This window comes from Tetrahymena thermophila, assembly GCF_000189635.1.
Source record: "Tetrahymena thermophila SB210 genomic scaffold scf_8254570, whole genome shotgun sequence".
In the NCBI taxonomy this organism is placed as follows: Eukaryota; Ciliophora; class Oligohymenophorea; order Hymenostomatida; family Tetrahymenidae; genus Tetrahymena; species Tetrahymena thermophila.
In genome coordinates this window covers 2576-16234 of record NW_002476341.1, presented here as the reverse complement: position 1 = coordinate 16234, position 13659 = coordinate 2576, and the positions used below count along the sequence as shown (strand labels likewise).

The following is a 13659-nucleotide window of genomic DNA, read 5'->3' as shown; positions in this document are numbered from 1 at the left end:
ATTTAATTCACTAATTTCTTATTATCAACTCTTAATTAAATTTTACTCACTATTTTATATTTAGATTTTGTTTTCATATCAAAAATCAAAATACATTTAAAATTTTAATTACTATCTATTTTTAATATGAAAGTTAGTTAAGTCATCATTTATTTTCTCATCAAAAATCATTCTAAAATATTAATTACCGACTATATTGGATATGAAAATTAATTCAGCATTTATCTTCTCATCAAAAATCATTCTAAAATATTAATTACCGACTATTTTGAAAATGAAAGTTAGTTAATTCAGCAATTATTTTCTCATCAAAAACAATTCTAAAATATTTATTACAGGCTATTTTGAATATGAAAGTTAGTTAATTCAGCATTTATTTTCATATCAAAAATTATTCTAAAATATTAATTACGTGCTATTTTGAATATGAAAGTTAGTTAATTCAGCTTTTATTTTCTCATCAAAAATCATTCTAAAAGATTAAATACCCACTATTTTTGAATATTAAAGTTAATTCAGCATTTAGTTTCTCATCAAAAATAATTCTAAAATATTAATTAATTACTATCTATTTTGAATTTTAAAGTTAATTCAGCATTTATTTTGTCATTCAAAAACCATTCTAAAATATTAATTACGTGCTATTTTGAATATGAAAATTAATTCAGCATTTATTTTATCATCAAAAATCATTCTAGAATATTAATTAATTACTCTCTATTTTGAATTTGAAAGTTAGTTAATTCAGCATTTATTTTATCATCAAACATCATTTTAAAATTTTAATTACAAGCTATTTTGAAAATGAAAGTTAATCATACATTTATTTTCTCATCAAAAATCATTCTAAAACATTAATTACTATCTATTTTAAATTCAAAAGATGATTGAATATCTGATAATTATAAAAATTTTAGAAAAATAACTTGCTATTATAGATGTAAAAAATTCTAAGAAGACCTCTATGAGATGATAAAATTACCCGCTTATTGATATAATAAAGTAAAATATGTTTAATCTTTTAAGAAAATAATATAAAAGTTTACAGTCTATTAGAAATAAGAGATATGTTTGATTCTAATAAATAATGTAAGGAAGTAATATTACTAGCTATTTTGGTTAATAAAAATTTTGAGATATTTAGAATAAACTTTTTAATGAAAGTTACACTCTGTTTATATTTAAAAGTTAAATTGTCGTTTTTGAACAAATGATTATTTTTTACTAGCTTTTTTAGATAAAAAAGGAAAATAAATATATAAATTTCTCTTGATATTATCAAATAAAAAAAATTACCCACTATTTTAAGTTTTAATTTATATTTTTGATTTAGAATTGAATCAAATTATTACATTCTATTTTATTAATTTTAATTTATTATTTCTTCAATCTATCTTGCTAAGATTATGAAATATTAATTTAAAAAATTACATTCTATTATTATTTTTAATAAAAGCAAATATAATATCAAGCCAAGATTTTAACTAGATTGATCTTTACTCGTTCCTATTTAAGTCATTTTATTTGAATATTTCAAAATGCTAAAATTAAAGTTACCAATCGCTTATATTTGAATTTGAAGATATTATAGAATATTTTGATAAAATATTATTCAATGATTATACTCTCTTATAGAAATAAAATAATTTAGCATTTATTTTAGAGTGTCATAACATAAAAGCTTTACTTCCTATTTAGAATATTTTGTTTTCTTCTTATTTAAAGTCATTCAAAAATTGTACTCACTGTTAACAAGTAAATAAATAAATATCAATAAAAAATAATAAAGATTTACTAGCTATTTGGTTGAATTAATTAATATATGTCTCTTTGAAGGTAAGTAAGTATTAATAAATATTACAATCTTTTTCAAAGTAAAATTAATTAATTATATGATTAAATAATCTGAAAGTAATACATCATCCTATTAATTAACAGTCATTTAAAACTAAAATGGATATTGTTTAAAGATTATTATTACGGCCTATTTTATTTATTTAAATAATATAAGTTTTTTCTTTTCTAATTAAATTAATTAATTAATTATTTACGTCCTAATTAATGTTTATTCAATTTATTATTTCTATATTTTTTATCTTCATATTTTACTCATTTTTTCTATTTATATTATAATTTTAATTTATCTTTGAATAGTCTTTAAATACACTTTAAAATAAATATTACATGCTATTTTAATTATCAAATTTTATTCTTAAATTTTTTAATGAGTGTTCTCAATTTCATTACTCCCTATTTATAATGTTTGGATTATTTTTATTTCTCAAAAATTTATTTAATGATTTATTTACCAATCTTCTCTTTTTTAAAATAATTAATTAATTAAATAATTTATTTTGCTTCTTTCAATAAAAATATTCAAAATATACTCTCTATTTTAATTATTTAATGCGATTTAACTAACATATTTATTCTAATTAGTGTCTAAAGTTTACTTGCTTTTTTAAATATTAAATTTTTTTTAATTATTTTTAATCAAAGATACTATTTATTTACATGCTATTTAAAACAATTATTGATATATTTATTAGCTGTCTTAAAGTCAAAAGATTACTATCTATTTTAAATATTAATGATATAACATTTAAAATTTAAAAATATTATAAGTAAATTCATACCCACTAGTCATACAATAAATTCATTTTTCACTATCTGATACTTCTAATTCTCAAATATTATATTACATCCTTTTCAAAATTTTATATAACTTATTAACTATTATCTATTTCACTAAAATTATTACCTCTTCTTGTTAATACTAAGTAATTTAAATCAGCATTTTCTAAAAAACAAAATAATCAAATAAAATTACTCCCTAATTGATTATTTAGATAATTAATTAATTATTTATAAATCATTCTTTAATATATTTATTACTCTCTATTTTCCAATAATATATATAACATTTTCACCTCTTCTAAATTTATGTATATTTTACACCCTATTTAAATATTAAAGTTAATTATGCATTTATTTATTTTCTCATTCAAAATTCTAAAATGTTAATTAATTACATGCTATTTAGAATATGAAAGTTAGTTAATTCAGTATTTATTTTCTCATCAAAAATCATTCTAAAATATTAATTACATCCTATTTATTTTGAATATGGAATTTAACTCAGCCTTTATTTTCTCATCAAAAATCAATCTAAAATATTAATTACTTGCTATTTTGAATACTAAAGTTAGCTAATTCAGCATTTATTTTGACATCAAAAATCATTCTAAAATATAAATTACATCCTATTTTGAATATGGAATTTAACTTGGCTTATTTTCTCATCAAAAATCCATCTAAAATTTAATTACTTGCTATTTTGAATACTAAAGTTAGCTAATTCAGCATTTATTTTGACATCAAAAATCATTCTAAAATATAAATTACATCCTATTTTGAATATGGAATATAATTAAGCCTTTATTATCTCATCAAAAATCAATCGAAAATATTAATTACTTGCTGTTTTTAATATGAAAGTTAGTTAATTCAGTATTTATTTTCTGGTGTTAAAGATAATATTATATACAAGAAATAGGCATAATATTAAAATATCTTAAGTTAGAGTAAATAATACTAAGAAATCTTAATATCTAATTGAAATACTTTTATATTTTAAATACTTTGTTTGTTGGTTTTGATAGCTATTTTATCTTTAAATATTTTTCTTTAAATTAGTATATAAAAAAATCATCAGTAGATAAAACATGACTTCAAAATAATTATTAATTTATTAAAATTCATTTATTGAGGATTTGATAAAGTAATATATTCAGAATATTCTAAATTTTATTTACTATATTTTTTATCAGAATCTAACTAAAATTTTAGAATTTTTATTTTTACTTTATTTCAAGAATCTAGATAGAATATCATATCTATTTTTTACAACATTTTTTAATTTTATAATCTATAATATTTAAAATATTAGATTATAAAACTTTTCAATAAAGAATATTCTACAATATCAGATACAACAATCACTCAATATAACATATCTTAAGATTATGCAGATATCTTGTATATAATCCAAAAATAATTCTAAAATATTAATTAATTACTCGCTATTTTGAATATGAAAGTTAGTTAATTCAGCATTTATCTTATCTTCAAAAATCATTCTTAAATATTAATTACCACCTATTTTGAGTAAGAAAATTAAATCAGCATTTATTTTCACATTAAAAATCATTGTAAAATATTCATTACTCGCTATTTATTTTGAATATGAAAGTTAGTTAATTCAGCATTTATTTTCTCATCAAAAATCATTCTAAAATATTAATTACAGTCTATTTTAAATATGAAAGTTAACTTGAGCATTTTATGATAAAATCTTTACATGCTATTTTGATTATGTAAGTAAATTTAGTATTTTTTAAGGAAAGGACGAGTGATTACAATCTATATTAGAAAAATAGATGAACTAAGCAATAGATATATATAGATAAAAATTTAACCCTCTAAAAGAATAAGATTATGTGTTTATCATCATGATTTTCAAAGTTATTTACTTCCTTTTAAATTAAAAAATTTAGGATATGTTAAAATTGGTTGTAAAAAAATACATCTTTTTTGAGTGCTAAAAAAATTAAAAAAGGAGAAAAATAATTAAAGAATAATAAATATACTTGCTATTGAAATATGAGATTAAATAAATACACAATCGTAATTTAAGGAATTTACTTTCTAATGAATTTTTAAATGGAAGATTGATTAAAAAAGGTTTTTTTAATTTAAATAAATTATAAGCCATTAATTTTTTTAAAGTAAATGATAAATAATTCTTAAGTGAATAAATAATTTTCAAAAAGAATTAATTGCAAGCTATTTTTAATAATATTAAATTAATTAATTTTTTTGAATTAAATTAATTGATGAATAGCCTATACTTTCTTTTTCATAATATTTTTATTAAAAACTTATTTTTTAATTTACAGTTAGTCTTTTTCTTTTGTGAATCCTTCTTTCTTTTCCTATTTTTTTTCTTAAAATTATTCTAATTGGGTGTATAAATCTTGAATTGTTTATTCCTATTCATTAATTGTTTATTTTAGTTAGAGATTTGTTTTCTATACTTCTTCTATTTTTGCCTCCTTTTTTACAAATTATTTTGAATAAATTGAGGATATTTTGAACAAAATATGTTAATTAACATATTGTCTTTTTTGATGATCTTCTTTTAACTCTTAGTTTAAGGTCTGTTCATTTTAACTTTAAAAAATTTAACAAAAATTTAACAAAAGAGGTAGATTTGAATAATCAAATATACATGATTGGGTAAAACTTATTTGACAAATCTCTAACAAACTCAATTTCATTTTAATTTTAGAGTGAACTTGTGAACTGCTGAGTGTTTTCATCTATCTTCTCAATAAGCATTTCATCTAACTTAAATTCAAATGAAATAATTCCCTTTAAAATAATTAAAGCCTCTTTAATAGGCATTCTATCCCTTGGAACAAAATTAGTTAATCCTTCAATAATATATTTAAGCTATTTGTGATAAACAAAATTTTAAAATTCATCATCATAATTTAATGGTTTGTGCTTATTTGATACTAAATTAAAATCTATTCCCTAGACAAGTGTATATATTAGATATCCTTTTTCATCATTTTTGTTAAATAAAAATAAATAACGTCTTTTTTATTATTATAATACATACCTAAAGAATATGCTTCACTCTGTTTAAATTTATAAATAAATAAATAAAAATAATATTAATTAGACTTGAGAGAAATAATTTAAATAAAATATTTACTCTGTTGCTTGGTTCTTGTTTCACAGTGACACCTAATTTTTAATATTCATCATGATAAACCTTACCTATCGATGAAACAGATGGGTCATAACACTCTGGTGCTTGACACAAGAAGTTTCCCATCTTTATTTTTTTGAATTGAATTATTAGAATATCTCATTAATATGATAAAAATATGAGTGCATACATATTGATTGATAGCATAGCCAGATTTGTTTACTAGGTTATCTGCCAAACCAAAATCAGCTATTTAATTAATTAAAATATTTTACAGAAAATCAATCAATCTTGTTTAGATTTGTTAAAAATTTACAAACAACTGCATTTCCATGATAGTCAATTAAGATATTATCCATTTTCAGATCATTAACAAGGCAGTTCTTCGAGTGAATGTAGTAGAGACCTTGAGCAATGTCATTAGCATACTTGATTGCTGATATTTCATTCAGTCTTTTGTTTTAGTTCCTTTCTAAAATTTAGTTGAGAGTTCCTTTTTATTAATAGCATTTAATTTTTCATTAATCATTTAAGGGTTTTATTAATTAATTTATTTATTTATTTAAAAATTTTAAAAATAAATTAGTATGATTTGTACCTTAACATTCAGTTAGAACTAAGTAACTAAATTATTATCCTTCAAATTAATCTATAAGACTGACTACATAAGGAGAATCTCTACATTTTTTGAGTATTTCTATTTCTTTTTTCACTCCATTGTTAAGATCTTCGTCAAGTTTTCCTTGAGTATCTCTAATTTAAACACCTTTGATGGCATACCTTATTTTAGTTTTTGGATCTTTTGCTAATAAAACTAATCCCTATGCTCCCTGACCTAAAAACCTAAAATCAGAGTAGCCTTTTTAAGTTAATTCGCTTTTCATAATCTAGTAAATTGAATCTTATTAAGGCTTTATATTAGGTTCTTAGATATCAGAAACTTTTGTTAAAATTAAGATAAAAATTGATTAGAACTAAGACAAAGACAGTGTAATTTATTAAATGGATGGTTTGGTTTTATTTTTACAGATTTAATGTTAAAGATTTAATAATATCTGCATGCAAGTTTTAATATTTAAATATTTATAATTATAAATTTATTCATAAAAATTAATATTAATCTAAATATTTTTTACTGACTAACTCAGGCTTATCGAGCATTTAGACACCTTTCATTCTATACATCTCTTTGATTTTTTTCCTTTTTTGAAGATGCAAAGCAAGCTTATATTTAGCTTCTTAGGATCCTACAAGATTTTAGCTCATTATATCCATTTTTTAATATTTCAATTTTTTTTTCTAACAAATTTAATTTAATTAATTAATTATATGCCTATAAACAGTATCCCTTAAGTTTTTAAAGGTTTTTTTTTTGTTTAGATCTGATGTAAATTAATTAAATTATGTGTTAAAAGAATATTTGATAATTAAAAATTTTCTTTGATAAAAATTGTAATAATACGCACTAAATATTAGATCATATTATAAATATGATTTAAATATCCCAACTTGCCACATCTCGATTACAAAATTATGCGAAATGACATAATCAATAAAATTGGCAGACTAGTGTGTGTAAAATAAAGAAAGAAAGAAAGAAAGAAAACAAAATAACAATTCATAGCTTAAGTAATACATAAAAGTAATGAAGCCTAAAACTTAAATTTTTAGTCATCCTTTAAGTAATTGACTATAAAATCAAATTTCTATTTTAAACTGGGTGGTATTAACCTTTAAAATTTATTTATGTCTTCGTTATAGTAAAAATATGAATGAATAAATAAATATAGCCAAACGCCTAATTAAAATCTAGCGGTTTGCTTATTAATGAGTTTAAAATGAAATAAAAATATATTTGAAATTGTTAGTTCTAAGCCATTTTTTTTTTAATTGATTTTTATTTATGATAAATTTTGGTGATAAATAAAATTTCTGTGTATAGCCTTGATAAGGCAATACCCTAGGGTACTATACATATATATTATAATTAATTTAGGTTTAAATTCAATAAAAATCAATATTATTTCTTAAAATTAATTAAGTTGTTTTCTAATTATTTGAATTGGGAAAATTAGTAAATATTTAAAAATTAATGATATAATTAATTACTACTTTATAATCTGAAAGAATTTGAATAAAAATTCATAAATTAATTAATATTAAATAACTAAATACAAATTAAAAAAAGTATATGAGCTAAAAATTACAAGAAAGAATAATTAAAAAAGTACTTTTAATAAACCTAATTTGTAAGCATACTAAGAAATTAATTGCCTGATAAAACTTTTAAGAAGAAGATATTGAAATAGAAAACGAATAGATAAAATAATAATTTTTAAAAGAGCAATAATTAAATACAGCAATTAACATCAAATATGTTAAAGAAGAAAAATTATTTTAAGCTGCTAAGAAGAAGTATAAAGGTAAAAAAAAAGCAATCACCTAAATAGATAGATCCAAAAAAATAAATCAAAAAACTATGCCAAGCTAAAAAACAAATAAATAAATATTGTGATTCGAAATAATAAATCATGAAAACATACATATATATTCAATCAAGAGTAAGTAATATTTAATTTAATTTGAATAGCTAATTAAATAATATTTTTTTATTAGATTAAAAAATGGTTTGAGTCAGGCAAGAAAAATACCAAGAATTAAAATTGTAAAATAGTAGAACATACTGATTAGCATATTCATGAAAATTTATTTGAGCAAGAATGTGTTTGTTTAAATTAGAGCAAAGTAATTTATTTGAGCAAGCAAGAGTTGGTTTAAATTAATGATAAGAATTTTTTTTAAAAAAGTATACAATTTGATGTTGGTAATGAATGAGTGATTAATTAAAAAAATTTTGAGGTTGATGTTGAAATGAGTAAATTGATTAATAAAGTATTTAAATTGAAGTAAATGATCAGTCAAAAATTATTTAAGCTGAAGCTAATTGTAAGCAATTTAATTAAAAAAAGTTTAAATAATATTATGATATAAATTTAGGCTTAATCAAAATTTTATTATAACATAACTTACTTACTTTATTTGTTTTTGAATTTTTAATCATTCAAAATGTTTAGTTCTTAAATTTTGTTATTTCATAATATTAATTAAAAATAATTAAACAAATTATTGATCAAAAAAATAGTTGAAAATATTAATTAGCATTTCAAAGGAATTATTAAATTGAAAAATAAACTGAGTATAAAAAACAAAATAATAATATAATATGTTAATTAGCAATAAGAATTATTCTTATAAAAAATAATTCTCAAACCTTCTATTTTATCAAACAATTAGAAAAAGAAACTTATTAATTAAAAAAAAGTATGATTTTATTTGTATTTATTTGTTTTAATTTTTGTAATTCATTTTTTTAAAAATTTTTTTCTTTTTTTCATCACTATTTAATCAAAAAACATCTATTTTTCTTAATTATTCATCATAAAAAAACTCAAAAGAAAATATTTATAATTATTTATTTAAAATAGATAAATCAATAGAAATGGATAAATTTATAATTTAATCTCATTTCTTTTCATTCTATTTCGATTTTTTCCTCTTTATAAACTCAAAGGGAAAATTTAAATTTAAATTCATATCTATTTTATATTCCATATTTCAAGGATATTTCAACCATTAAAATTTATAAAATAAATATCTTTGTTTCGAATAAATTTACTAAATATTTAATATTTTTTTTTGTTTTTTTGAATTTTTAAAATTATAAAAGTCAATAGAAAATTCATTTAAAACCATCTAATAAATTTATTTACTTCTTACAACAAAAATTTTTATGTAGACTATTTTATTTTTCAAAAACTATTAAATTCTACGGGATTTTCAACAAGTATCTTTAGAGTATCATACCCTCAGTTTGTTTTTGAATATATCTCTTTTTTAACAATATAAAATATACCTTTACTTATAAACTAATTCATATAGACCTCCAATTAAATTAATATTCCATGAATGACAATGAATGAATAATTTAATTAATAAATCGTTAGAGATACTTATGAAGCTAATTTTATATTAAATTTAATCAGTTGTTAGAGGCATTTCTCAATCTAATTTGATTAGAATTTTGCATTTAATATAGACAGACACCCAATTAAATTTATATTCCATTAGTTAGAATTAATGAATAATTATTTATTCTTTACTATATAAAAATTAATTAATTTTAATAATTGTTAGAGAAAACTATCAAACTAAGTTTACTTTCAATTTAATTAGTTGTTTGAATAATTATTAATCTAATTTTATTAGTGTATTGTATTTTTAATATAATTAAGTAAGTAAGTATTATTATTTATTTAATTACTAAATTAACAATATGTCTTATATAAAATTGTTCTAATTTCATTCACATATTTATTATTTTCTTTACATTCTACTTACTTTCTGTTTGAGATTATTTAATCAAATAAAACAAACTCACTTAAAGCTATTTTTATCATACATAGATTTTAATGTTTTTTGAAGAATATCCTAATTGGTTTGGATGATTTTAAAAATAATGAGAACAAATTAATTCTTATAATTGAATAGCCAAAAAGAATAAAAATATATTTAATCATCAATTCAATAAAATAAAATACTAAAAAATATTAAAAAAATGCTACTACCAAAACCTAAATTTACTAATAATTCTAAATAAACAAGAAGGATCCTATAATTTATCACCTATCAAAATCAAATTTAAAATTAAAGTGTTAACTAGCTTTAATTAATTAAGAAATAGTCTATCTAATCCATATCAAATTTAATAAAATTGTAAGCTAGCTAAGAAGTCAAATTTTTGAGTTAAGATTTTTTGTTAAATATTTTAATTTACAGAGAAGAAATTGCAAAATTAATTTAAAATTATATAATTAAAACCAAATTTTGAAGAATGTTATAAATAAATAAGTAGTTAGTCACTCATAAAAAAATAAAATTACAACTAAAATTTCAATTATATGCTTAGTAATTTGAACGAAAATATAGAAGCAAAGTATTTGAAATCATTACATGATTTACCTTAATCATTGATAAAAAAACAATAAATTAAAATTTATGCTACTAAAAAGAAATAAATTAAATTTAGTTTTATAGAAGCTTTTTATAATAATTTTACTAATTAATTTCGCATCTAATTATTAGTTAAAAGAATAAATGAAATTAAAAAACTTAGTTTACTTACATTATGATAAAAAAAAAATGTTATTTGAACTAATAAGATAAATAAACAATATTTTGATTTAGAGTTATAGTGTAGAAGTAAATTAAAATAGTAGAAATTGCCCCTCTTTCGTAATATACAATATTCGAAATTAACTGATTTATTTATTAATAGAGATCAAAAGTGGTTTAAAATATTTTTCAGCTAAAGCCGAAATTTTTAATGAAAATTTTTTTTGCTTAGTCAAGTACAAAAAGTTTTGCTCTTCCTTTATTTTATTTGTTTTAAATTCTTCTAAATATATATTTAGATTTAATAATTTTTATTGAAGAAGATGATGATGAAAGATCTATTTTTTACTTTTTTATGAATTTTATCTATTAAAGAGTTTTATTAACTGAATAAATAAATAATAAATCACTTATTTGCATAAGAATAAATGTTAAAACTTAAATTTTACAACTAATTAACTTATAACTTGAAATTAAATCACACATATACTTTGAATGGAAATTTTTAATTTCAAAAACTAGGAATATCTGGGAGTAATTAATTAATTCTATACTTATATATATATATAGTACCCTAAGATACTATCTTTTGCAAACCTACATACACGAATTTTAACAAGCTATATTGCTTAATAATTTTAGTTTCATCAAAAATTCAAAATTTATTTACATATTATAAATATGAAATTGTTCTCTTACTTCAAAAAAAATCGAATTTTAAATCTTAATTAAATTAAAACAATTAAAAACAAATTATTTACTAAGTAAAGTTATTATTCTTGCTAATAAAAAATATTTAAAAATAAAAACTTAATAATTAATTTTTTTTCATGTTTAAAAAAAAAAAGAAATTAAAAGTTGAAGCTACAATTATAAAGAGAAAACATAAAAATATATTTCACAAATTCATCTTATTTTTAATATTTGATAATAATAATTCAAGTTGTAATTTTATTTATAATAAACAAGCAAGCAAACAAATAAAAAAAAGTGTATTTCTGATTTCGTAATCTGTGTTGCCTGAATCTAACAAATATTATGTGGCTCATCACTTTTTAAATATTAAAAAATGATGATTTTTTTTTTATTATTTTTTGAAATTATATAAAAATTATAAATTTATTAATAAAAAGTTTAATTACCTTCTAATATTTAAAAAAGTTTATTAAATCTTACTTTTTTGTAATAAAAACTTTCAATGTGTTATATATATACCCTATTTATTTTATTCAAATATTTAGTAAGAATTTCTTATAAATAATTATTTAAAATATTGCAATCTATTATTATTTTTTATTTTTTTATATTCTTTTTAAATCTCTCAAATATTTTACAATCTAGTTTAGTATTAACATAGTTAATTAGTCAGTTACAATTTTTCAATTACTTTCATAACTCTTACTCACTGTTTTCATATTAAAATTAACACTTAATCTACGTTATATAGTAACTTTCAAAAATATTACTATCTATTTCATACATTTTAATAAGATTCTCTCTCTATCAAAATGATTCTTCTAAAATATTACTCGCTGTATATTCAAAATTAAACTTATTTTCTATCTGTCTTATTTATCTTCTACTAATAATTACCATCTGTTTTTCAAAGTTCATTATTTCTCTAATTTCTTATTATCAACTCTTATTAAATTTTACTGTCTATTTTATATTTAGATTTTGTTTTCATATCAAAAGACATTCTAAAATTTTAATTACTATCTATTTTTAAAATGAAAGTTAATTCATCAATTATTTTCTCATCAAAAATCATTCTAAAATATTAATTACTTGCTATTTTGAATATGAAAGTTAGTTAATTCAGCATTTATTTTCTCATCAAAAATCATTCTAAAATATTAATTACTTGCTATTTTAAAAATGAAAGTTAATTCAGCATTTATTTTCTCATCAAAAATAATTCTAAAATATTAATTACTTCCTATTTTGAATATGAAAGTTAATTCAGAAATTATTTTTTCATCAAAAATCATTCTAAAATATTAATTACTCCCTATTTTGAAAAAGAAAGTTAATTCAGCATTTATTTTCTCATCAAAAATCATTCTAAAATATTAATTACCAACTATTTTGAATATGAAAGTTAATTCAGCATTTATTTTCTCATCAAAAACATTGTAAAATATTAATTATCAAATATTTTGAATATGAAAGTTAATTCAGCATTTATTAAAAATCATTCTAAAATATTAATTACGTGCTATTTTGAATATGAAAGTTAATTCAGTATTTATTTTCTCATCAAAAATCATCCTAAAATATTAATTACTTGCTATTTTGAATATGAAAGTTAGTTAATTCAGCATTTATTTTCTAATCAAAAATCACTCTGAAATATTAATTACTCCCTATTTTGAATATGAAAGTTAATTCAGCATTTATTTTCTCATCAAAAACATTGTAAAATATTAATTATCAAATATTTTGAATATGAAAGTTAATTCAGCATTTATTAAAAATCATTCTAAAATATTAATTACTATCTATTTTGAATATGAAAGTTAATTCAGCATTTATTTTTTCATAAAAAATCATTCTAAAATATTAATTACTCCCTATTTTGAAAAAAAAAGTTAATTCAGCATTTACTTTATCATCAAAAATCATTCTAAAATATTAATTACCTCCTATTTTGAATATGAAAGTTAATTCAGCATTTATTTTCTAATCAAAAATCATTCTAAAATATT

The 13659-nt window shown here is 18.8% G+C and overlaps 3 protein-coding genes across 3 annotated transcripts in view; 2 read left to right on the top strand and 1 right to left on the bottom strand. All coding sequences in view use genetic code 6, as the record gives it.

The window, feature by feature from the left end:
- Positions 1-4286: 4286 nt before the first annotated feature.
- TTHERM_00935420 (kinase domain protein) lies at positions 4287-7849 on the bottom strand (the record flags this gene model as incomplete). The annotated part of the gene is made up of 9 exons (XM_001020411.2): positions 6916-7849; positions 6378-6719; positions 6096-6272; positions 5970-6028; positions 5783-5905; positions 5687-5705; positions 5291-5624; positions 5175-5232; positions 4287-5114 (listed from the first exon to the last, which is right to left on the bottom strand). Exons 1-9 carry the CDS (start codon positions 7415-7417, stop codon positions 4287-4289), a joined length of 2442 nt encoding a protein of 813 aa, XP_001020411.2. The 5' UTR covers positions 7418-7849.
- A 305-nt stretch (positions 7850-8154) lies between these two features.
- On the top strand, positions 8155-8598 carry TTHERM_00935410 (hypothetical protein; the record flags this gene model as incomplete). The annotated part of the gene is made up of 3 exons (XM_001020410.2): positions 8155-8340; positions 8396-8524; positions 8587-8598. The coding sequence occupies 3 exons, from the start codon at positions 8155-8157 to the stop codon at positions 8596-8598; spliced, it is 327 nt and encodes a 108-aa protein (XP_001020410.2).
- Positions 8599-13399: 4801 nt separating this feature from the next.
- Positions 13400-13659, top strand: part of TTHERM_00934410 (GIY-YIG catalytic domain protein) — a gene marked incomplete at both ends in the record, with an annotated part of 909 nt that continues 649 nt past the window's right edge. Inside the window, one exon of the mRNA XM_001020409.3 lies at positions 13400-13659. This exon is cut by the window's right edge and continues 649 nt beyond it. Coding sequence (XP_001020409.3) covers positions 13400-13659 — 260 coding nt within the window.